This window comes from Paramacrobiotus metropolitanus, unplaced genomic scaffold (assembly GCF_019649055.1).
Source record: "Paramacrobiotus metropolitanus isolate TYO unplaced genomic scaffold, Prichtersi_v1.0 Parri_scaffold0000038, whole genome shotgun sequence".
Classification (NCBI taxonomy): Eukaryota; Metazoa; Tardigrada; class Eutardigrada; order Parachela; family Macrobiotidae; genus Paramacrobiotus; species Paramacrobiotus metropolitanus.
The window spans coordinates 919,938-943,573 of NW_026570258.1; the positions used below are offsets into that span (position 1 = coordinate 919,938).

Genomic DNA, 23,636 nt, shown 5'->3' on the forward strand with positions numbered 1-23,636 from the left:
TACGAATATTTTGATGTAGGACTACTTTTATCCCATACACAACTGATAAATTCGACAATATTAATAAAATACGTAACTCCAAACAAATATCGCGTAATGGACATGAGATCTGGCCGATTATTGACTACAGCACTTTATGTCTAGCTTTTGCGACGATCATCATTAGTTACATATCCACAGAAATCCCATGGACTGTAATCTATTAAGTTCAACAAAATGCAACACCCACTTAAAGGTGCAACATTACACTTTTAAGCATTATACAGGGGAGTTTTAAGCGGTTGTCCGCTGATCGTATTGTTATACACGTCTCTGCATAAGCATTATGAGTAATTCTCTTTCTATCGAGGAGCAAAGAAAACAGGCGGTCACAAGGATAAATGGCCAACATGGAATCCGCTATCGGGAATAATGTTAGCACACGTACAATAATTTATTAGCATGGGGACCACTGCCTTGGTGCCGCCGTTCGGGAATGTTTTTCCCCGTGCGCATTTGCATTATATCTAAAAAATGAATAGCACTGTAGTATTCCATTTCTAAGCTACTCGTATAGTTCTAGTGGTCTGTCATACTACCCTCCTACGACACACGGTTGTAAAAGAGCCCAGAAACTGTAAATATTAGCAGTTAGTGGCTTATGAAGTCACCAACCTGATCTTGATCTGTCGGTGCCTTGAACACTAGAGGATGCGACATTAACCGCGCGATCCAACGAAGAATCTCGGGCTGGATCGATGCGAGCGAAAGATCTAACCAGCGACAGCATTCGGACTCTCAGTTTCTTACCTAACTGCCATAGCTGCTGCTGATAATCAATCCGAAGCATAAAATATACAACCTGAGAAAGGAAAAGCACTAGGGTGTTGAGAAGTGACCGGCTACAACATGATAAACTCGTCAACATGCCGGGAACTTCCGTCTTCGGGCACTCTCCGACTATTTTTTTCAGCAGTTTATGATATTCGGTAACCAAATGGTTTGTACACATTGGCGTACGTGAAAGCCGCTTGTGCGTGGGAGTTATGGGCGAAATCAAGGTTGCACAAAGTTAAATCGCTGCGGGTGTGCTTCTTACTAAAAGTCTGTGATTCGCCAGTCTCTTCAATCTCTGCACGTTTGCGCACATAAGTATGAGGACGGTTTTTACATCCATCAAAACCTCTCCCATTATTTTGGAAATACGAAAGGGACTTAAAAAATTAAAATTCATTTTAAAATTGAAAAACAAATGTTGAAACTCTGATTCGGTGCCGAACGCCATTCATGAAGATCAGTCCATAAAGAGATACGACCCGGTTGGATTAAACCTTTTTGAAATTTTCTTACTGCCATAACTCCCAAACCGGATGCTGCGTGCATGTAACCGGCAGGAAAGTGGCTGCGATTTCATAGAACGTCCACCATCCACCCATCTATATCTCCTGCCGGATACGCGGGCGCAGACACTTTTAACGTAAATGCACGAATCATGTGGCTACAGAATACCATAAAAAATGCCAATAAGTGTTTTTTCTAGTGCGCGAAAGCGAAAGTTTCCGTACACGAATTTGCCGAGTCACTCTCCACGTGCTAAAACGTAAGTACTACGGGTAGTAATTAAGCATGCGGGATGCCGCATACCGAAATCGAGGCAAAGCCAGCGAGCCCAACCACGCGAAGCGTTAGCTGCAGAAACGGTTCGGATAGCAACCGACTAAACAAGAACGCAATGACTGGTCCCGGTAAAATACAACTGCTGTAAGATACGAACGCGGCAAAGAAGATGTACACGCTGCGATAACGCCGTCGTTGTCGATGTCCTCCCGGGATATTTTCATCCAGCGGCGCACCGGCTCCACAGCGTCGCCAAACAATCATCAGGAAAACACATAAATAACACAGGCACGACACTCCGATGGGTATGACAAACGGAATAATCGTATACATTCCGGACCAAACTGGACTGTTGTAAACAATATTGCAGGAACGCCACACTGTCAGCCGCTTCACGACGCCCGCCAGTTGCGCCATCTGCATCCCGGTCAGAGTGAATCCGACCAATACCGGCAGAATGCTCATGGTGTATAATGCGGATTTTCTGGTAAATGTTGGATATAAATGGGGGAAACAAATGGCGATGAAACGGTTAACGGCGATCATGCAGTCAGCCCAGTCGATCCAGGATGTTAAACACAGGAAGATACAGAACGCCCATTGGCAAAACCGATCGCTTATGGGCCGGTTGAACGGGGTTCCTTCGCTGGCGGTAGCCATTAGGGGGATACCCAGTCCACACTGCAAGGTCACGGCTACAAGGAGGCTCAGTAGGAGCGCTCGAGATTTGGAGCATACACGGGAAGTCAGGATGCAGATTATGAGGAGCGTACTGGATATCGTCCCGATTATTATGAAGGACATCATGAAAACGTACCAGATTTTGATTTGCATGTGGTATTGCATCCATACCGGAATTACGGCGACGGCAGATGTATTGTTGACTGCCTCGATCATGATAAGTACAGCTTGCTGAATCGCTTAGAAAAACTGCCGAAAGACTTGTGCTGAGCTTTAAAATAATGATGAAAAATAATAGTTACTTTAGAGTACTGTAGAAACGGGATTGGAGAAGTACTGTAGAAAAAACTGTAGTTCCGACTTCAGATCAGCATGGCTGCTAAATGATCCTAAACCCTTGGAATCTTCTTGGCAGTACGCGGACAAACGTCTTCCTTCCATTATAACTGCCAAGTTTCTGTAAAAAGTTCCTGGATTTTATTGAACCCGCTATATCCGTGCCCCGCTAAAATGGGCATTATCGGTGTTTTCTTGTTAAACAATGTAGCATGATGTCCTGGAAACATTCTGACAACGGGTGACTTATAAAAAGCAAATTATATGCAGCAGATTATGCGCTCACTGGAGAAATCTCATGTGTGAGTGGTTATTGCGGTAAAGGTGGAAAAACAAATTAGTTGACTTAGCGGAAAGCCGACCTTTTCTACCAGGAAAACCCGATAATCAAAGAAATCGGTACCTTTTGTGTCTTGGATGGGCAGAACAATCTACAGTTTCGGTTACTTGCCGCTTGCTATTTACGATGTGCCAACGTCAAGTACGCCGGTCCGGAAGAGCAGCTTACTTGGCTAAATATTCCAAGCGTTAGAAATCGCAAGCCTCTTCTCTGGGTCCAGTATGTACAAATGTGTAGCCACGGTATTTTTCCCGCCAAGCGATAATCTGCCCATGAGGTGTTATTATAAACAGCCTGGTAGCTCTTTTCATTCCTTCCCAGCCGGAAAATCCGCATCCCTCCCGTTCAACATTATCACACTGGTTAACTGACGTCAAATGCCATTCTTGTACAGTAATTATCCATACCAGGAGTGGATAAAATTAATGAGCTCGCAGTACTCGAGTAGAGGCTCGCCTACCATAACGGCTTGCCGGCTTCCTTGTAAAATAGTCTAAAGTTGTTGATAATAGTGATTTTGGTTGGTTTTTAAGTCTTGATTGTGCAATACTGGCCGTAGTGGACTGACTGGCTGTTATGTCGCTGAGTAAACATAAATAAAAAGGTTTGATTGTCTAAAGATTCTACAGTGATTTTTATACATACTTCGGCATTCTGATTATTTTAATGAATTTCGCTGTATAAATCCACATGATAATCACTTGACCAACTGATAGAATTTGTGGTGCAGTGCATTGCACGGGCTCTGATGCACTGTGCGGGGAAACTTGAGGTGTATTGTGGTTACCTAATATGTTGTTTTATACGGCGAAATTGAATCAGTTGATTAAACTATTGAGAATGTCGAAGTACTGATACTGTACTATACAAAGGCCACGATTCCAAGCGAATCTACTTATGTAGAGGCAGAAGGACGGTGCATCTGCAACTGTTCGTAATGTCTAGTGATCGCAACTACGTCCGCCATTAAATATGCTAGAACTTACGAACACTGTTTGATGATCTGATAAAATCTTTTAAATTATAATCCTAATTCTGTCAGAAATGAGAAAACTGCTGGACGAAACCTTACAAAAAGGCAAAAAGCGTTGATGGCTTCACTAGCAGGTTATACGAGGCCTAGGCATGTCCGCATTTCGCCCTAAACGACGTTAACTGCATTTTTAAGGCAGGCGGTATCGCGGTTGGGGATATTAATGCCGTAAATTTCGGAATGGAATTTACAGTTAACAGGACTTTTGCATTAACTGCACGTGTGCTGCGACGTCTCGGTATTGAGTCACCACGGCTTGTGAGAGCATGTTAATTTTGAAGTATTGGTACAAAATCAAGTGTACTCAACATTTATTTAAAAATTGCTCGAACTCCAGACACAACGACCTAGCTTTGGTGCCGCTAGTTCGCTTTGTAGTTGCCGTGGCGCGCTCCAGTTTTGGCCAAGATAATTCTACGCACGCGTTTACGACGCCGAGTAAATAAACACTAGCAATTAACTAGGGCAGTGTTACCGCATGGCATTATGATAACAGTGTAAACAGTAAACAGTGGCCAGGACTCAAGGAAATATGTAATCAAAACAAGAAAAATTAGTGTTGCAATAAATTATATCAAACAATTAAGTGCTACGTACGCAGCTGCATTGTACTTCGTATCAATGTTCTACAGTGTCTAAAAACCTAAAAATGTTTACCAGGATTCACAAAAAATTGTCTAGAATGTTGACGGCGGAAGCATTAATTCTGTACATCGTCATTTGCGGATCGCATCCACTGTACGCATCCACACCAAGACTGCAGCAGCAGGACATTGTGACAGAATTCTCGTGTGATTTTGACAACGGTTTATGTCCGGGTTGGACAGTTTTTACCAGTAATTCCAATGTATCGTGGGTCGTGTCGGGCAGTCAGCACGCAGATAATGCCAGCAGCAGCAGCATGCATACTCTGAACGGTAAAAAGCAACATTTGATTAGGTGGACATACAACTATTTTGTTTACCGGTGCAGTTGAACAGGAATTTCGTGCCACCCATTGCACGAAATTTGTGTGGAGGGTGTTTTTCTTGCTGATAACATTGAAGTTCATTAGGCTATCACAAAAATAACCATTGTTGATATTGATTTACTAGCCCTAGTTTCAGGAACAAATTTCATGTACATCCCGAAGGCAATTCGTACCGATAACGCTGAAATTTGGACGGATATCACCAGCCAAAACCTGAAAAGCGCTGGGAAAAACCAGCCGTTAAGCATGGTGGTCAGTTTCTGGTACTATGTACCAAAAGGCTGGGGAACATTACTGTTAGTTCTTCGAGAAATCGCTTTGCATGGTGATGTCAAAGAAGTTCCCCTGTGGATGCTACGGGATAATGTTCACAAAAACTACCCCAGTGAGGAGGTGCCCTGGTATTATGCGGAAGCGGCGCTGACAGTGACGGGCACCAGTGAACATTCGGCGCTAATCTTTCGCTACATGGCCGGCAGATCAGTTGACACATTCGCCGTGGACAATATCGTCACATCGTTTACTACTTATCAACACTCTAGTAAAACGATTTCCTGCGATTTTATTGCGGATTTGTGTGGCTGGGTGAACTACTTCGATGGAGATTTTCACCGGGAAACTGCCGGGAAGCAATCGTACTTGGTGGCCCGTCACAACGATACCGGTATACATCCTGTATACAAGAACCGCAGTCTTCGATTGGGCACTGTCCCACTGCTGCGTGCTGACCTTTTGACAACCGTTTTCAGTTTTTGGTATCGGTTCAGCGATGTTCGGGTCGAATTGCTGCAGTTGTTTGTCGTGGAAATGTACGATGTGTTGCTGGTATGGGAAGTGGAATCAGCGGCGGATAATGTCGGCCGCTGGATCCACGTGGAACTGCCGCTTTGTCTGCAAGTCGGTGTGCCGCTGCGCTTTTTAGCTGCACTGGATGAATTTGGAGCAGAAATACAATTGGCGAATTTCGTATACCATGGAGAGCTAAATGATAGTGTGGTGCGCCATGATTCCTGTACGGGAATTTCTTGTACCTTCGATCATTCGTTGTGCGGATGGAGCGAACAGTATAGCGTGTCATCACGGTAAAGAAAATTATAAGAATGCTTATTTTCAGGTACAGATACGCAGACGCTCTGCCTAAAATCGATTGGTGAACCCGACAAGTATTGAATTCGAGATCACATCTATTCGAGCCACCAACGCATTCATTCATCCGAGTCAATCTGGTTCTCGTGCCCGTAGTGCTAGTTGTTGCAGTTAACAACCATCTAGTTTACTATTAAGCGTGGCGCAGCTGCGTCGCTTTTCTACGTGCAGATGAGTTGCCATCTACGGCTAACTGTTACAACCGTGAACTGACATAGGTACAGGTAGCATTTAGTTCAATACATAAATGTTAAATCAACAGTGGTTATTGTAAAGTTTAAATTATAACTAGCTGTGATCGATGTAAAATTTTGTTGAACACGAACCCGTATAGATTCTTTGCACTACTGCACCGAAGTGTCCTTTATAAAACCTTTTATCATCTTAATCTTTGCATATATGTAGTTGGACGAGGCAGCCCTTCCCAGAGGACCATACATATGAAAAAACCGGCTTATTCGACCTGGTAGCGACGACCGAAACCAGTCCTCTGACGTCGGTGGCCCGATTGGTCAGCAACTGCATCGACATTATTGCGCCCACAACTCTTTATGACGGGCACACCGAAGCTGAAGGCAATAAACTCATTGTAAAACTGTTTGACCACAATTCCAGCGAGAAATTCGTGGGAATGATGGCATATAATGCCGCCGTGCAGCTCCAACCAGTCAAAGCCGTGCGCATTGTCATCGAACATGCGTTCCCGTTTGGCTCCGCCCCTACGGCCCGGCTGCCTTTACTCCTACTGCAGCACGAAACCCTGGTGGCTAAGGTATCGGATCAGTGCCCGGATTATCCGCTGGAACCGTTACTTAGCGATTATCCCCAAACGACGACCGTTAGCTGCTCGTTTGATCGGAATTTTTGCGGTTGGATAAACGATGGTCCCAGTGGGTTCTCTATCGCAAACGGCTATATTACAGCGGCACCATACAAAGGGACTGGCGCAGCTGTGGCCTTAATGTTAAACTCATCCAGTAACAAGATCATCGGACCGCTACGGTCACCGGTTATTCAAGGGACAGGAAAAAGCCAAATATTTTTCTTCTTCCGCGTTTACGTTAACGTACAATCGGTTTCTCTGTACACGAAATTTGAGAACGCATCGAACGCGATTTGGGTATATAATTACAATAACGAAGCCAAATGGCGGTTTAATCGGTGGCTGTTTGTACGAGTCAGTTATTCTACGGAGGAAGCTCATACGCTGGAATTCACTGTACGATTCGAGTAAGTACACTGCTTACTTCCTGTTGATTCGCTTGCGAAGGACGAGAAGAGGAAACAATACAAGGTTTTAACTGCATACTTTTAGGAAAAGCAACCTTAATAGCGATGGATGTTGGATCGATGAGTTGGTTTTAAATAATGAGCGCATTAACGATAATTCGTCCGATATTCGTGACGATATTCCACAATCACCTGTTACATCGTGGACATGCGACCATCTGATGCTCACAATGTCCGATCCGCCGTTTTTCTGTGGATGGGAGATAATCAGCAATCCAAGCGTCATAATACAGATCGAATCGATTGTAAATACCTTTTACGGTCATCGGTACGACACACTGGCTTTGGGGTACCGTGTTAACAGCACCCAAAAGAATACCAGTTTCGAATTAATCAGCCCAGAACGAGATATAGTAGCCGGAGATGAACTGCAAATACGATATTTAGTGCGTCGGAGACCAGTCGTTGTTGAAACGATAATTATGCTAGGCTCCAATTTGAACACAACAGTTGGTCTGCTATCTGTAAGGCGTTATGGCGCTGCAAGAAGGATAGAATGGTTTGTTGAAGATGTCCTCATTAATCAGACTGCGCGCAATGCTAAGGTAAGTAGATAACCCTATCCTTTTCACTTTTTAACATTATCGTGTTATGCTTAATAAATCAAGGACACAATTTAGGACAATATCGCTTAAAGTACAAACGAATTACTGAATCATTATTTATGTGTGCAAAGCGCAGTGAGGTGTGTTAAAAACACTGCGATGCAAGCGGCGCAAACAACGAATTTCTTTGGGCAGACTAGAGAAGCTGATTTTATTATTGAGCGCCGATTTTGTCATCAAAGTTTTGTTCCAATGGTCTACTGGTCGGAAATAAAATTGCTCTAAATTGTAAGTTCTATATGTGTAAAATTTGAGGCACAAAAATGCGGGGATTTCGCAAAGCACTGAACAGTGAACCGATGCGAACTACCCGATTTACAACTGTTTTGGCCTTTCCTGTGCATGTGTATTAAGAAAGTGCTTATCAGTTTAACATAGTAAATCGTGTCACATCGTCGACAGACTGTTATCAGAGTAACTTTCCCAACGGCCGGATATGTACAAGCGAAACGGCAAAGGGCCGATGCATCCCCAGACTTCGCTATCAGCCAAGTCTGGTACACAGGCGATGCAGGTAATTTACTGCGCTCAATAGTGCTTTAAAACATCGGGTTACCATTACGTAACAGTATCTGCGTCAGACAGGTTTTCGCCCGGATGCGCAGTTAGATCGCTTGCCGAACTATGGTAAACGTCTCGAATCTGCCGCAAGGTCTGTAAAGTTAAAATAACGCTTTACATGAAAGTGTGTGTATACACAGCTTCCTGCTACGACATGGAATATCGCAACATCACTTGTACCTTCCAACACAACGATTCATGCAGTTGGCAATCCATCGAAAACAATTGGATAGCCGTGGAAGATCCTGCGGAATATTCTCTATTTATGGTCAACGTGAATCATATGCCGAATCGCGGTACATTTATGGCCTTGAATGCAACGAACAAAAGCACGGCGTTTCTGGAATCTGGACATATCGGTCCAACTCATTCGACACTGAATTTCTCTGCGTTCATCTTTGGTCCGGGATTGAACTACCTACGACTGCATGCAGAAAGTATGGCCAATCGTTACTTGCTGTGGGACTCGACAGAATTGCGTAGGCCGTCGCTCAGAGAATGGCAGAATGTTCAGGTTGACCTTTGCCTAAAAGTACCATTCAAGGTCAGTGCAGTGTAGTCATGTGGGTGCGTTGCTCGAATTTGCAAATTTGCTGGAAAACTAATGCCAGATTTTGGATCGTTATAGTTAGTGTTTGAAGCTTCCACCACTAATGACCTTTATGTGGCCGCTTTGGACGATATAGTGCTGGTCGATGAATGCGCCCTACTTACACACAATACAGTATGCGCACAACTGCGGGCACCAAAGGATCCATTTTTTCCAACGGCAGCCACTGATCCCCTATTAAGTATGTTACTTATTTACAGAGATAATAATATTTTGCAAAAAGCCGGCTTTTAAAAATATACAGTATCGTGGCTTCGTTTTGCTTTGTCGTGGTCTTTTGATCTACACTTACACCTGTTCTCCACAGAACGCTTTTTTAAAGGCGATTTTGGTAAGGAATATGCCACAATGTTTTCCAAAAATGCGCCCCCAATAAGCTGTTATCAAATTAGTTAATAATTGTTCTCCAGCACCGTCCTTGTTTGGCAACGTGAGCTGCACGTTCGACGGACAGGATTTCTGTGGTTGGATCAGTAACGATACCGAACCGACCGTGTGGAGCATTGCGCCGTCTTTTCCAACCGGCAATTTAGTAGCCATACTCACTTGTTCCCAAGTGCAAGGGGTATTTGTCGCCGCTTACTTGATTAGTCCGGTTATTTTCTGCGAAGAAGGCTGCCATTTTCAGGTAAGATTTTGCCAACACGTTCCAATGTGGTTAACGAGTCAGATGTGAACTCCCGAGTAAATTAATTACGCACAGTATGCATTAATATAGTATAGCAGAATTTTGATCCTAGTGCACTGGCTTAAAAAAATTAAATATAGTAGATATAATAATATATCTCTTTTTGAACGTCATTGAGTCGAGATAGAGAAACCACGACTGCCGCGTTGTACATTTCAGCTGCGGTACAGAGCTTCCGAAGGAAAAGTAGTTCAACTGAAGCTAGCTTTGGTTTCTAACGCAACTCTCTCATCGGTCGGATTATGGAACAGTGAACTTAACGAATTTCCCAACTGGGAAACCGTTACGGTGAATCTATCGGACACCGAATCGGCATTGTGGATGATCCTGGAAGTGCGAATTTTCGAAGATAACTCATTCATCGAGATGGACGATTTCCAGCTATACGACAACAACCTCGATAGTATGGCTTCGTAGTCCACAGATTAAATTCACGTAAACGTGTAAGCTTAATAAGCCTTTTTCACACAGCCCTCTTGACCGACGATAGTAATCTCGATAAATCAGGTTAGTCAGTCGTGTACATTAGAAATGGGCTCTCTGTTATGTAGGTGCCTTTTTTCAGAGCATTCAGCAACTGTTTACGGGAATGTTTTGGGTGCATTCGGCTTACTTTTTATATTAGCCGGGGTGGTCTGGTACAGCCGATGGCATTCAAAGGTCAGTTTATTTACGGTATGCATTGTACTTGGCATTTTATAAGCATTATTAATATTTGCTAGTTTTTAGCTGGAATATTACACGCGGATATCTTTTTGCGATGTTCCATTGTCTCTGCTTAAGGAATTCGAACTACCTGCTAACTTACTAACCTTACGTACGACTACGCACACCGCAGACGTCGCCTCAGGCTGTTTAACATAGAACTTGTTGTGTAGTAGATAAACCACTGGACGCCGTGGACAGTGGTATGGATAGCCGCTTTTGTCGCGTGGGACTTGCACGCGTCACAGCAGCCTATCCGAAACGATCACTGGATGCCCACACACAGGTAGCGGTTAAATTTCTGATGGACAAACATACACGAGACGACGAGCGGTGTTTCTTGGCGGAAATGGCTACCTTCATGCGGGCGGGCCGACACGACAACACTGTCAGTTTGGTTGGAGTGATACTCAAAGGTTAAACTTAATCCGTCATAGTTTCTTTTGACTAGCGCTTTTGAGTCAAAACACAAGCCGTGTAAAAAATTCAGAATTCGAAAAGAGATCGTTTTCCGGTGTTGGTTACTAGTGTCATCATTTGTTAGGTCGTCCGATGATTGTAATGGAGTACTGTGCAAATGGATGCCTACTGAATTATTTACACGACAAAATCAATTATGCGCACATCAAAGCAAACAACCCAACTGCAGACGAAGCTGAGTTCCAAAATGAGCTGAGAAGTTTATTATGGACAATATACCAAGTGGCTAAAGGGATGGAGTTCCTGTCCGGTCGTAATATCCTCCACCGTGATTTAGCCGCTCGCAATGTATTACTGGACGATAATGCCAACGCAAAAATCAGTGATTTCGGCTTAGCCAGAGCGCACAGCGAATACATTCTACAACGTTCCAACGTAAGTCCGTTGTCCAAATCTAATTGTTGTCTCTGAAATAGTTTTTCTAAAGCAGTAATACCACAGTATTAATTCCTTTGCAAGTACAGACCGTAATAAGCGATATTCAAAAGCTTTGACGACAAAACATCATGTTATCAGTCGTTTGGATTAGGTAAAGTTGCCATTGGGCTGGATGGCCCCGGAAACACTCATCTCCATGGAAGGGCGCTACACTGAAAAGAGCGATGTGTGGTCGTTTGGTGTTGTCGTCTGGGAGAGCTTTACGTTCGGCCAGCTGCCATACACGGATACGGAACACTTTCCCGATGGACTAGAGAACCAGCTAGGCGTACTGCTCCAATTCCTTCAAGATGGCAAGCGGTTGACACTGCCGACTATTTGCCCACGCTGGATGTACGTAATTATTGAGAAACCACTATGCTGTTATGCTTAAGTGATTATGTTGATAGGTCGACATTGGTGGCTGAATGCTGGAAATGGGAGTCCGTGGAGCGACCGGCTTTTAAGGACATTGTGGTGGCCATGCATGCCTGCATGGCGGAATTATAATTGCTTGTGCATTTTCAACAGCATTAGAATGAGGTCAAAACAAAAATATTTACACAGGCGGTGATAATTTCAAGGAAGTGACAATGACTGTGTTTATTGGGCTGAGTTCATTATGGCGCCGACAGCATGAGTATGGTGTCGCCACCGCTTTTACAAGTTCAACAATATGAAGAGATAAGCTGCGTTGTTAACCTAATAAATCTTCAGTAATTCGGTGATAAAGTCATATACAGAATATAGGACAGTTGCCCCAGATTCATTATCGCCTGCCTATACATTAGCGATGCTCCAGAAAATCCTCTAGCTTCTTTGACGGCACAATTTGCACACCGGTGCGCAGCTAATACTTCGGACTTTGGCAAGGGAAGGTTTTACCATAGAGTACCTACATACATCCTTCTGATAAACAGCCGTTCGCTTTAAAAAAATTCTTAGAGTGGCTGAAATCGGGATAACGCTAAATTTATAATCCGTATTAATAGCATCTTGAGAAACAAACATGTCCTCAGCGTTACGTCTCCTGTTTCTGTTACTTGGTAAGTCTACTTACAAAATAAAAAAAAGAACAATCGTTGCATTAATTCCCGGTGTCGTTGAGTCTCATACCAAAAGCAACTGTATCCGTATAACAGAACTACTCCAATTCACCAAAGCAGAGCCCCCATCTGCTGGAATCATCACCTGCAGCTTTGATAGGGATTTCTGCGGCTGGTCGGATACCGGCACATTGCGCTGGGCTCTCGTCGGTGGCACCAACATTCTCCCTCAGCACAACGGCAGTTTTGTCAGCACAACAAACGGCGCACTCGGCCACTACACTTTGTCTTCAGCACCCATTTCCTCATTTCTTCCCCGTAATACATCATTAGCCTTCTGGTATGCGTTACGCAAAGGCTACGACTCAGTATTCCTTAATATCACCGATCCGACGGAACAGCGCAGCTCAAGAGCTATATGGGAACGCCGCCCGCCCCAGTCGGGAGTGCATGATATCACGTGGGCGTATGTGGAAATTCCGGTTATAGTGGACTACGATTTTCGGTTGCAGTTCACGGCCAATATTAAGAAGGAAGGCGGCCTCGTGGCGCTGGATGACTTCGTGTATTTTGGAGAACAAGATGGGGGGCCGGGAAAACCGGGCCGCCGGCATCCGGCACTTTCCTGTACGTTCGAGACCGGCTTTTGCGACTGGTCCAATCACCGGAGCGCAACGTCCCAGTAAGCATTTATCTCTTCCGAAACTAACCGATTCCCAAGCGGTCAGTGCATACGCTTTACCGATTTATCGCACTACTTTGCAGGTTTCGGTTGGTTAACGTTGATTCTGCATTAGAAGAGGTCGCTTTCAACAGTCATCGGTATTTGCTAGCCAAGAACCAATCAATTGCACATCTGACGATGGCGTCACTGATCAGTCCTTGTATCAATGTCCGGAACAGCACGAAGATACTCATTAATTACCACGTTGCACTGTCCACGTACCAAACCGAGCTACGCATCGTAATTAGAAAGAACACCGGCACTTCAATAAGCCCGTTTTACAACAACGCCGACAACCTGCGGGCGGCTGATAACATCCGCGTTATCCTCCAAGTGGTGCTGCGTCCCGGTACATCCGTGCGACTGAACAGCATCTACGTGGCTAACGAAGCCGAATCTATCTTTTACAGTGAGGGCTGCACGCCGCTGTCGGACGAACCATTGCTATCCGAGTTTCCTACGTCTCCAACGGTTTCATGTAGTTTTGACCGGAATTTCTGTGGATGGCAATTATCGGAAGATGACCCAGAAGGACAGGTGGTCATTGGCCGGCATGTTTTTGACGATGTTGACAAAAAATTTATCCCGGTTCCTGTAGCCGGTGTGGGCGCGTTGATTATTCAGGCTAAGCTGATTGTGTTCAACGATGAGAGACCGTGGAAAGCCGGACCGTTTTTCTCACCGGAGATTGTTCAGCGAAAACCGACAGAATTCTTCTTCTATTACCGTGTCGACCACCACGTTAATCGAGCGTGGTTACGAGCGGAGTACGCTGACGGGAGCGGTGTAATGCTGTGGAGCTTTAAAATGCGCACTCAGGAGCCAATGATTTCACAGAACTATAAGTGGTTACCGGCCCGCATTGGACTATGCTTACCAGGTCGATTCCGGTTGGCTTTTTATGTGCAGTTCACGATGTAAGTTATCGTTGGCGCCCGAGGGAAAGTTTCCATATCTGGGATAAAACAAGGCTGTTTTTGAGAGAGATGCCGAATAGTTTCGGTGATGCCAGAATTTTCTGAGGCTGAAGTTTTTACTCAGTGGCCGCACTGGCGGGGTTCTTGTTTCTCGTATAATACACTGCATACCTGAATCAGTCTGGACGACTACCGCGTAAATTTGCCCGTCTTAACGGCTTTCCAGTTTCGGTATCGGCAACGTTTGACGGTCGTTACCAAAACTACCGTGATTTTTGGTTTCCACACAAGAGACCGAACCTCTGGGTTTAACGGAAAATCAATGCAGCCGAAAGTTCCGTAACTACGTTAAGTTGCATATCGTTATATTTTTATCAAAACTTTAGCTTTCACTAACGATATTATCGTTAACGAAGGGCCTTATCGGTTCAATAATTACTGCAAAACCATTATAGTATCGAAAGAAGACAAATTTTTAAATAATGGTACTTCTGAAGATGTCACCCCAATGCTAGTACTGCACAGCAAAATTTACAAATTCGTGAAACTACTCATTCTTCTGCATCATTGACAGGAACCCCAGATTATCGTTGTGGCTCGACGAACTGGTCTTGAAACAAGAATCTGATGCTATAACGACGCTGACCGACACCTTTGACCCTGTTGGCTGTATACCCACCGCAGTACAGCCAAGCACGGCGATCACCTGTGATTCGTATACGGCGCAAACCGCCCGTACAAATTTTTGTGGGTGGCAGTGTCAGCCGAATCAAAAGGTTCGTTGCAGTACAGCCGAAACATCCAGTGCTGGCGACTACCATCCGCTCCTGGCGTTAGTCATCGAAGCCAACGCGCTAGACCTGACGAACGGAACCAGTGCCACGGTAATTAGTACGCCGTTGACTGTCCGGCCAGCTTCACAGCTGCACATTTCCTACACAGTGATCGGAGCACCCATCCGGGTTACCGTCGCGATTAGCAACAGCACCGCGCAAGATTTATCAGTGGTGGTAATAAGGGTGTTCAATTTTACGAACGACATTCGAGAATGGTTTGGACTGACTGTGACCTTTCCATCGGCTTTTTATGACCGCACTGTCCAGGTGAAAAAATGTAGAAAATAGTATACCTTTTGGAAGTTTTTGAATGAATGGAATTAATTTAGGTTGTATTTTGAATTTTTTGTCGCTACTTGGTTAGGCGCATTTGCTTGTGGAATTTCTGCCGAGAAAAACGCCTGCTCCATATCTCACTGCAGCCTTTGCCATAAACAGCATCTGGTACACTGCAGAAGAAGGTGAGCAAAAATACGGAGAGTCTGTCAAGATGAAACCGTTACTGTTACAGGACACACTATGCCAGTGCAAACGGACACGATTCCTGTACCAGGTACCAAATGTTCGTTGTGAAGTAATACTTAGATTTTATTTCTGTCGTTTTCTTCGATAATTTTAACCCAACTGAAACATATATTACTGCAGAATCGTGCAACAGTTCCAATTACAAAAATATTTCATGCGATTTCCAAAACACCGCGTGCGCCTGGAGCGTAAACAGCAGTCCGCATCGCACCGAGCGCGGGAAGAGATCATGGGTAATCGGCCCGGAATATGCAGTGCTCAGCGCATCGTCGGCCGCTGCAGATAAAAGCACAAGCGAAATGCATACCAGTTATCACGGCCCAATCGCGGAGATTATGCGCTTTTCGTACCGCACCCAGGGAACTGGGCGGGTATTTTTGGAACTGTTGGCGCAAATACAGAATGACGTTTTCCGCTTATGGACGTATTCATCTATGGACAGACAGACTCCCGCTTCCTCATTCCCATTGCCGACTCATGCCGAAAAACAGGAAGTTAGCGCATGGAAGACTGTCGAAATTCCCTTGTGTATGAAATTTCCATTTAGAGTAAGATGGTTTCTTCGATTGCTTGGGCTACGAAGTATTATACTATGGTTTAAGCAGCACCACCTCCTTTGTGTTACCGATTATTATATGGGTAAAAAAATAATAGTATTTAATTTCTTAATCTTATTGCATCGTTTGTTACCCTGTTACGACAGTAATGACAAACTATCTGTAGTAGTGAATCAGTGTCAAGCACTGCGATGATAACACATTTCGTTAGTGATACTTTCATCCTAGTTGGTATTTCGAGCGTCAGCCGTCACCAAGAACATCTCCATTTTGCTGGATGATGTGACCATGGACAACGAGTGTGACTTTTTAACTTACAATATCGACTGTCCGGCCATGAAGCTAATAGGGCCTCCGACGAGCAAAATACCACAGGAGACTGAACTCAGTAAATTCACCTAGATTCCCAGGATTTTTTTTAGCCAGTACATTGTGCAGCTGTACTGTTTGTGCTTAAAAAGGGTCATCCTGGAGCGGTGAGCACAGCTGTGCATTTGAGAACGGCGACCTGTGTGGATGGCGCAACAACGATAATAATCAAGTACAGTGGAGCGCTGTCGCATTCGGCACCGCGGAGACAGGCCGCAACGTAGCGGAACTGGCATGGAATGATCCGCAGATGAGGCTGCCGGCGTTTTCGTATTTGATCAGCCCGAAACTCATCGCCACAGTCGACATGCTAAGTGATACTACTCCACGCAAATTGTTGCTACAAGTAAATAGTGCCATTCCATTGCTTATTGCCTGGCATACGCTGATAAAGGTAGTTTTTGTAATACTGTAGATACTTATTGTACTTCGGTCCTTTACAGTTTAGCATTAGAATCGTCAACACGGAGACAGCATATGTCGAGCTGTACTTTGCCAGAACGGGAACTCTGCACCCGAATAGTATTCTCTGGAATTCCGATAATCTGCCGCGGACAGACGATTCGCAGTGGATATCTGTTGGCGTTGAACTACCGCCGCTTGACGCTGCCAATATCAACCAACTGGTTTTTGCTGTAGCCATGCTGCATGATCGGGGCACTGTGTTTCTGGATGATATCCTCTTGCGTGTTGCACAAGGTACCATATGAAGCAGGTTATCTGGAATCTGGATATTCTGCAACATTTGTCGCATATGTAACATTCACTGATGGTTCTGCCTGCAGAGCGCTAACTTCATTTTAATCACAGATTCCACGGATCCGCTACTGTGGTACCAAGGTAAACCAATGCCTGTGTTGAGAACTAGTCGATGTGATGATGCCAGTTGCAGGTCACTGGTAAGGTCCTTGATTGTGAAATGTGGAAAGATTTGTTGCAGTGGCGTTGGTTTTGTTGGGCGTGTTCGTCGCCAGCATAGTCGCGGGAGCCCTATCCATCTTTGTACGACGTCATATGAAGGTAAAAAATATCCAACATAACAGCTTATTTGTAAGTTTATCATCCAGATTTTGCAAGTGCCTTGCAGATTCCGGACGTTAACCGACAATTGTTAGCGGGATTTGTTCCATGGGAAATTATTCAACGGTTTGAGCAGCCGCATTGGTCGGTCCAGTTAGGTAAGCAAGAGGACTGCATCGTAAAAATTAATTCCGTATTAATCGTGCTTCTCAATGCAAATGCAGAGCTAAGACACGTTGGCGAAGGGCGCTTCGGCTACGTGCAACTTGGTTGGATACCCACTGCATACCACCCTAGTAATCAGCCGGTGGCCATTAAGCGCTTGAACCGTCAGCACTCAACGGTGGGCCGTGACCGGTTCCTGGTGGAAATGGCCGTGTTCATGAAAGTCGGGAAACACCGCAATGTTGTCGAATTACTGGCCATCACAACACAAAGTTAGTCGAACAATTGGTCGAAAAATAATTTGAGCGTTTAAAAACTTTACCCTGTTTAGAAGAGCTGATGATTGTCATGGAATACTGTGAGGGTGGTTCGCTGTTGGGCCATCTCCATGATCCTTCAAATTTTCCGGCGTGCAATGCACATATGAAGAACAATCCGTATGATGGTTCGGCGGTACAGAAAGAAATTGTGCGATTAGTCCTTTTTTCTTACGATGTCGCGCGTGGAATGGAGTTCTTGTCGAATGGCCACATTGTGCATGGTGATCTTGCCGCGCGCAACATCCTGCTGGATAGTCTTAAGCGGGCGAAAATTGCAGATTTCGGGATGGCAAAGTTTGAAGGAGATTTCGACACGAAAGCTTTGTTAGAAAACGTAAGCGTACAAGACTCTGTTCAGACTGCACTCATGCGGTTACTCGATTTAACGTTGGATTACCAACAAAGTTTTTCAGTCGAATTCGCCTGGGACGGTATAAAGACAGATATGAACTCAAGTGTTGCAACAAAAAATTAAATTAACCAGCATGCTTGTAGCAGCGCAGTTTCATGCAGTTTTTAATTAAACTGGGTTTTGTAGAGCTTGCTTCCAGCAGGCTGGGTCGCTCCTGAAGTTCTGGCACCCACCGTAAATCCGTGCCAATCCCAGAGCGATGTATGGTCGTTCGGCGTTCTGGTCTGGGAGATCTTCTCCTTAGGTGCAAAACCGTATGAAGCGATGTTCGCGGCGATGGATTTTACGTGCGCGGCGTTGTGGGGATACCTTAACGCCGGATGCCGGTTACCGGTACCCACACTGTTGCCGGAAAAACTGTAGGTTTTCATGGTCACTTTCATTTTTTTCCAATAGAATTATAATTTTGGAGCGGTTTATTATTGAATGTAGGCAAGAGATGGTGAAGATGTGTTGGGAGTTCAAACCTGAACAGCGGCCATCTTTTCGGGAACTCTTGAGAATCACCGGAGGACTACTACCGTCACAAGCCAAAGAAGTCTACATCTCGTGTGAAAAAGATGAGCGAAATAATGACGCTGTTAGTGATCAGAGTGCGGGTTAATCCCTGTTTGGAATCATGATTTCGCTATATAGTCCATACTAAAATTCACCGTGTCCGTACTAGATTTTTGAAATCACTAGAACCAGTTAAGACCTTCAATAAGTGTCGAGTTAAATTTTTGGTCCCGAAGGCCTAATGAACCTTTAGCATCCATAAACATGATGATTTAATAACATGTGTTATGGAGTTAAATTTTAAACAAACCATCATTATGGAGCATGTTAGCAAACGTGTGAAGTGCTTATATTAAACGCCACGGTTCAGCATGGTTACTGCTCGTAATACTCGTAAAAATATCCGGCACTGGCAGCAGTTTCCGGTTTGTTGTTAGCGGTTTATTTGCTTACGTCTTGCGTAACGCGGGGTTGAGTAAAGCGTTATCTCTGGCTTGCCGGCCATGGCGGCTGCAACGCGAAATGTTTACATTTAAGCTAAGTAGATCGCACGAGGTGCATAAATACTGTGTACGGTTGGCACCAAACCTTCGAAATTTCACATTGCTTCCGATCACATCATTTCAAAATCGAACAGGGCGTTTGTGCGTTTAAAACCCTTTGAAAAAACGCCATTTAAAATTATTTCATCTTCGCCCCAAAGTCTTTAAATTTCAACCCTATCTATAAGCAAACACTTTCGGTAAAGCAGCACTCATGCTAATTTTTTAAATATTTTTAAAACTGATATGGACTGAATTTAGTTCTCTAAAAATTTGTTACATACACACATGCAAAAATCATGTTAGTATTAAATTAAATTTAACCAGGACGGTGCTCGAAAATGTTTTTGAACTGTTTCTGACATGCAACAGTGCGAATTTAAACTGCATTTTACCACATTTTTAAAAAAAATGATGTTGCGCTGTCAACGATTTACTGTACAATCAGTACAAAGCTTACGATTACTCAAGTACCGAATCCGTGTACAATTACATATGTATGTAGTTTTACACGGATTCGGTATCCTCTAATCTCTATCATTAAACTGTAGCGCGTATCATCTTGATTCTTAACATCATACCGTACTCTAATGTGGAAAATTTTCAAAACAGAAGCAATTTCCAACTGGCATGCCGCCGATACGATCTGGTGGCTTATGAAACAACAGATTATATCTGCCATTAACGTCTGCTGCAAAGTGTATCGCTTCATGCTACAGTCTTTGCCGCATCATGGAAAATTTGTGGGAAACAAGAATAACTCCAATAAGCACCGGGGAATTTGCCGTTCTGCCAAGATTCTTGTGTTTGCTTGCACATAACATTTAGTTGATAATTTATTTTTGACCGGTAATAAAATTTCATAATCCACAGTGCGAATATCACAGGATATACCTGATTCCCTGAACATATTTACATGGTCAGAAATGGATATTAGGTTGTATATGCTATTGACCGCGGGAATTCTCTTAATGCTACTACAGGATTCGGCATCAGGATTCGCTTTAGGTGCGTGTAACTCTACAGGGACACACTAGAACGCTTGTGTAAAACGACACAGACACACTAACATGGTAAAAGAATATTTTCATTTTGTGGCCTAGAGAGTACGACGTTTCTGGAAGACAAGTGTGGGCAAACCCTGGAGATTCCCTGCCCTAATGCCGCATCAAAATTCAAAGACGGCTATGGCGGGCAGCTACGGTTCTGGCGAATTCCCCGGGATCACTGCAAAGTAACGATCACCTGGATGAAATGCTTCCCCAATTCGAATACGAAACTCGCTATATACATAAATATTCGGTAAGTGCACGAGTGCTTCGATAAAATACTTCATATTCATTGTAAATATCTGATTTTGGTTTCCGTCCTGATATCGGTTTTAGCCCGGATATCGTTCTTCTTCAGCTGTAAAAATTCTAATTTAAGCAAAAGAATTTAAGTGAATAGTGAGGAATATTAATTAGGGAGTCTTTTATCCGTGAGAACGACACCATTAGAATTTCCGAGGGTGGAAGTCTTCGTAAAGTTATTCCAGGCGGACGACTAAGCAACGCCTCATCATCGGCTGGACAGCTGCGATCGACTTACTCCAGCAAACCCACGCTGATCTTCTCGTATAAACCGGCGCCGAACGCTGCTCAGGCACGAACGAATCGGGATCACCAGGTGGTACTGGACTACACCATTGTGAAAGGTACAAATCAAAGTGTACTAGACGTTCGCTTTATTCGGTACAATGCATGGACGAAATGGAATTAATGTCATAGCTAATTGTAACGAATACCTGTCTAGATAGTCATACCGGTGAACATTTCGGCGACTTCTACTACTGTGGTTCTCTGGAGGGTTACGTGCACCGGGATCTGTTCTGCCAGGGCAATCGAATAACATGTCCGGAACATTTCGCAGCCATACCTGAAGCAACCGATATTGCCACGCAGCAGAAAGACCAGGATTTCTGTACCGGTATAAACTAACACCTTTCACACGTTTTTTTTCTGTTTCCGTAGCGTACGAAGAGTTTTTCTCTAGGACCGCCAGGAAGCCGCACCAAACCCCCTCCCGAACCGCCGGCCACGACGACCAGCACTCAACCATTCCACACCCAAGCCACGCCCAACCTAACAGCAACGGCACGTGTATTATCCGAACCGACATCTTTCCACATTGAAGATCACAGTTCGACCTTCAGTTTAACAAATGAGACGGACATGGCGACAATGAAGACTAAGAGCGGGCAACCAACTTCCAAAGATTCCTGTTTGGATGCCGATTCGTTGCCGCTGTATGTGGATTGTCGGGGCAATACCCTGACTTTAAATCGCAATGTGACGGCTGGAGAGGATCCCTCGTCTGTCGTGTTCACCCGTGATTCGAGCCGGTTGTGCCGGCAGTTATTAGCCGATTTCGCCGAGCTCATTGCGCTGCGAGCACGAAGCAAGAATTAGTGCTACTCTTAAACCATGAAAATGATTTTGTAGGGACGTTGGGTTATTTCGTCTCATGGTTCTACGATTTTGAAAAGGTGAAAACATTTATAATTTTCAGTATCTGTATAATAATACGTTTTTTGCTAATTCCTATGTTTGTCGGACTGTGAAATAAAGCGTAAAAACTAAAGCATTAGTCAAGCTTATTCGCAGTGATACTCGGCAGAAGCACAAAAAGAAAACTACATCTAACGAGATGTTAAAACTACAGCTTTGTGCTGCACTCCTCGCCGCACGAGATGTAGATTTCCATAAATTCCGGTGGCAGTAACGCCGCCAGGGAAGCAATTATTTCTTGGCAAGAGGGCCGATTTTCCGGCTGAAATTCCCAGCAGCTGTTGATTATGGGTTTTCTAATATACAAACATCAAGTCAATCTTCTTTATCGCATGAGTACTAATACAGCATTCCTTATTTAATAAGTACATACTTATTAGTTTAATTAACTGCCAAAGTAAACTGCTATGAGAGACTACATGTATTTGGCTACCGAGACATACAATTGCTCCGGAAGCAGAATAGGTGGCCGCAGTCGGTAGCCGGCTTGCAGGTATTCAGCTAATGCACCTGTCGAAATACCGTCCACGTCGATACCAAAATGTTCATGCGGATCGGCGCCTAACGTGAAAATCTCCCACAGCAGAACAGCGAAGGACCAAATGTCGCTTCTGCAGGTGCTCACTGTCCATGTCCCAATCAGCACTTCGGGCGCCATCCAACACGCGGGAACGATGGTCTACAAAGGAATTACTTACCAGCGAAACTTTTGCTATGTTCGATAAAAAATTTAATACCGTATCAAGGGCGACCTTTTGATATTATATTATTGTTTTTTGTCTAATTCAAATTTTTCTGCACTGACGTGATTCTCTAGCATCAACGAATCAGCATCGGTTTCAAATCGGGCATGCCCAAAGTCGGCAATCTTCGCTTGTTTATTTTTATCCAGTAGTATGTTGCGAGCGGCAAGGTCACCGTGCACAACATGCCCGTTGAAGAGAAATTCCAGGCCGCGTGCCACATGGTACGCGAAACCAGTCATTTCGTTGATTTCCCCTTGTGATGACGGTGAATCATCGTTCTTGCACAGCTTGGCCGAACACACAGGGAACATAGTTTCTTTGCGAAGATGGGTGAGCAAACATCCATATTCACAGTATTCCATTACAATAGATAAACCTTAATTTATTAAAGGTCATCATTCTTATTTCATATTCCGAGGCACGCAGAGTTGCTAACCTCGTGTTATGATCCCGATGAGCTGGACCACGTTACGATGCTTGCCGATTTTCATCATCATCGTCATTTCGTTGATAAAACTGCCCTGATGTGTTTCGCTATGTTGTCGCTGCAGCGTTTTTACAGCGACTGGCTGATTTCCGAATTGCGAGGTCAACCACAATAGCCGCACTTCGCCGAAGCGTCCTGCTCCGAGACGCTGGTTATCTGTAAAGTTCTGACTGTAACTCTGTAACTGTTGTTCCATTGTAAAAGCTTTGTGCATAATTCTGACCTTGCTGCAAACACCAGCTGGGCAGCTCAAACACGGGAAGCAGTTCTAAGAAAGTTGCCGGAAGTTGTTCGAGGTTCGCATCAGGCCTCTGCTTGAGAGAGAGATACCAAGCGTTCACATAATTATATGATACTGGTCTTCTTTATTCTAACCTCAGTTCGCTTTTTTAATAAAGTATGGTAAACTCCAAGTAAGATCCCGATGGTTAAAACTGCTGAAACCCCGGCAAAGCCTAACGAGAA

At 44.3% G+C, this 23,636-nt stretch overlaps 5 protein-coding genes across 5 annotated transcripts; 4 read left to right on the top strand and 1 right to left on the bottom strand.

Annotated features, from left to right (window-relative positions):
• Positions 1–4,568: 4,568 nt before the first annotated feature.
• LOC129589955 (uncharacterized) lies at positions 4,569–9,117 on the top strand. Its single transcript, XM_055484898.1, has 7 exons — positions 4,569–4,903; positions 5,093–6,038; positions 6,508–7,332; positions 7,418–7,937; positions 8,400–8,511; positions 8,583–8,624; positions 8,699–9,117. The coding sequence occupies exons 1-7, from the start codon at positions 4,636–4,638 to the stop codon at positions 9,115–9,117; spliced, it is 3,132 nt and encodes a 1,043-aa protein (XP_055340873.1). The 5' UTR covers positions 4,569–4,635.
• Positions 9,118–9,308: 191 nt separating this feature from the next.
• LOC129590036 (mast/stem cell growth factor receptor-related protein Kit-like) lies at positions 9,309–12,059 on the top strand. Its single transcript, XM_055485011.1, has 10 exons — positions 9,309–9,349; positions 9,579–9,796; positions 10,016–10,259; positions 10,328–10,363; positions 10,422–10,516; positions 10,586–10,673; positions 10,735–10,977; positions 11,106–11,416; positions 11,571–11,812; positions 11,869–12,059. Exons 3-10 carry the CDS (start codon positions 10,178–10,180, stop codon positions 11,966–11,968), a joined length of 1,197 nt encoding a protein of 398 aa, XP_055340986.1. The 5' UTR covers positions 9,309–9,349; positions 9,579–9,796; positions 10,016–10,177; the 3' UTR covers positions 11,969–12,059.
• Positions 12,060–12,312: 253 nt separating this feature from the next.
• On the top strand, positions 12,313–19,199 carry LOC129590002 (uncharacterized). The gene is made up of 17 exons (XM_055484954.1): positions 12,313–12,504; positions 12,601–13,186; positions 13,270–14,145; positions 14,720–15,248; positions 15,346–15,442; positions 15,493–15,534; positions 15,627–16,054; positions 16,292–16,451; positions 16,525–16,778; positions 16,876–17,131; positions 17,243–17,272; positions 17,373–17,452; positions 17,520–17,610; positions 17,677–17,889; positions 17,949–18,271; positions 18,476–18,708; positions 18,782–19,199. Exons 1-17 carry the CDS (start codon positions 12,468–12,470, stop codon positions 18,951–18,953), a joined length of 4,407 nt encoding a protein of 1,468 aa, XP_055340929.1. The 5' UTR covers positions 12,313–12,467; the 3' UTR covers positions 18,954–19,199.
• Positions 19,200–20,129: 930 nt separating this feature from the next.
• Positions 20,130–22,012, top strand: LOC129590018 (uncharacterized). The gene is made up of 5 exons (XM_055484991.1): positions 20,130–20,397; positions 20,493–20,691; positions 20,856–21,085; positions 21,184–21,357; positions 21,424–22,012. The coding sequence occupies exons 1-5, from the start codon at positions 20,316–20,318 to the stop codon at positions 21,837–21,839; spliced, it is 1,101 nt and encodes a 366-aa protein (XP_055340966.1). The 5' UTR covers positions 20,130–20,315; the 3' UTR covers positions 21,840–22,012.
• Positions 22,013–22,086: 74 nt separating this feature from the next.
• LOC129589956 (fibroblast growth factor receptor-like) lies at positions 22,087–23,175 on the bottom strand. Its single transcript, XM_055484899.1, has 4 exons — positions 23,121–23,175; positions 22,744–23,060; positions 22,382–22,617; positions 22,087–22,234 (listed from the first exon to the last, which is right to left on the bottom strand). Exons 1-4 carry the CDS (start codon positions 23,173–23,175, stop codon positions 22,087–22,089), a joined length of 756 nt encoding a protein of 251 aa, XP_055340874.1.
• Positions 23,176–23,636: the final 461 nt, after the last annotated feature.

Bases quoted from the DNA above. Each gene is read 5' to 3' on its own strand.
- LOC129589955 (XM_055484898.1), top strand. From the start codon at position 4,636: ATGTTTACCAGGATTCACAAAAAATTGTCTAGAATGTTGACGGCGGAA. The intron at 7,938-8,399 runs GTAAGTAGATAA...CATCGTCGACAG, and splicing joins AGACTGCGCGCAATGCTAAG to ACTGTTATCAGAGTAACTTT. The intron at 8,625-8,698 runs GTAAACGTCTCG...GTGTATACACAG, and splicing joins AGATCGCTTGCCGAACTATG to CTTCCTGCTACGACATGGAA.
- LOC129590036 (XM_055485011.1), top strand. From the start codon at position 10,178: ATGATCCTGGAAGTGCGAATTTTCGAAGATAACTCATTCATCGAGATG. The intron at 10,978-11,105 runs GTTAAACTTAAT...ATCATTTGTTAG, and splicing joins GGTTGGAGTGATACTCAAAG to GTCGTCCGATGATTGTAATG. The intron at 11,813-11,868 runs GTACGTAATTAT...TTATGTTGATAG, and splicing joins ACTATTTGCCCACGCTGGAT to GTCGACATTGGTGGCTGAAT.
- LOC129590002 (XM_055484954.1), top strand. From the start codon at position 12,468: ATGTCCTCAGCGTTACGTCTCCTGTTTCTGTTACTTG. The intron at 16,055-16,291 runs GTAAGATGGTTT...CTTTCATCCTAG, and splicing joins GTATGAAATTTCCATTTAGA to TTGGTATTTCGAGCGTCAGC. The intron at 17,890-17,948 runs GTTAGTCGAACA...TACCCTGTTTAG, and splicing joins ACTGGCCATCACAACACAAA to AAGAGCTGATGATTGTCATG.
- LOC129590018 (XM_055484991.1), top strand. From the start codon at position 20,316: ATGGATATTAGGTTGTATATGCTATTGACCGCGGGAATTCTCTTAATG. The intron at 20,692-20,855 runs GTAAGTGCACGA...AATATTAATTAG, and splicing joins GCTATATACATAAATATTCG to GGAGTCTTTTATCCGTGAGA. The intron at 21,358-21,423 runs GTATAAACTAAC...GTTTTTCTCTAG, and splicing joins AGACCAGGATTTCTGTACCG to GACCGCCAGGAAGCCGCACC.
- LOC129589956 (XM_055484899.1), bottom strand. From the start codon at position 23,175: ATGAAAATCGGCAAGCATCGTAACGTGGTCCAGCTCATCGGGATCATA. The intron at 22,618-22,743 runs GTCAGTGCAGAA...ATTCCTTTGTAG, and splicing joins CGTTGATGCTAGAGAATCAC to ACCATCGTTCCCGCGTGTTG. The intron at 22,235-22,381 runs GTATGTCTCGGT...TTTGTATATTAG, and splicing joins ATTCTGCTTCCGGAGCAATT to AAAACCCATAATCAACAGCT.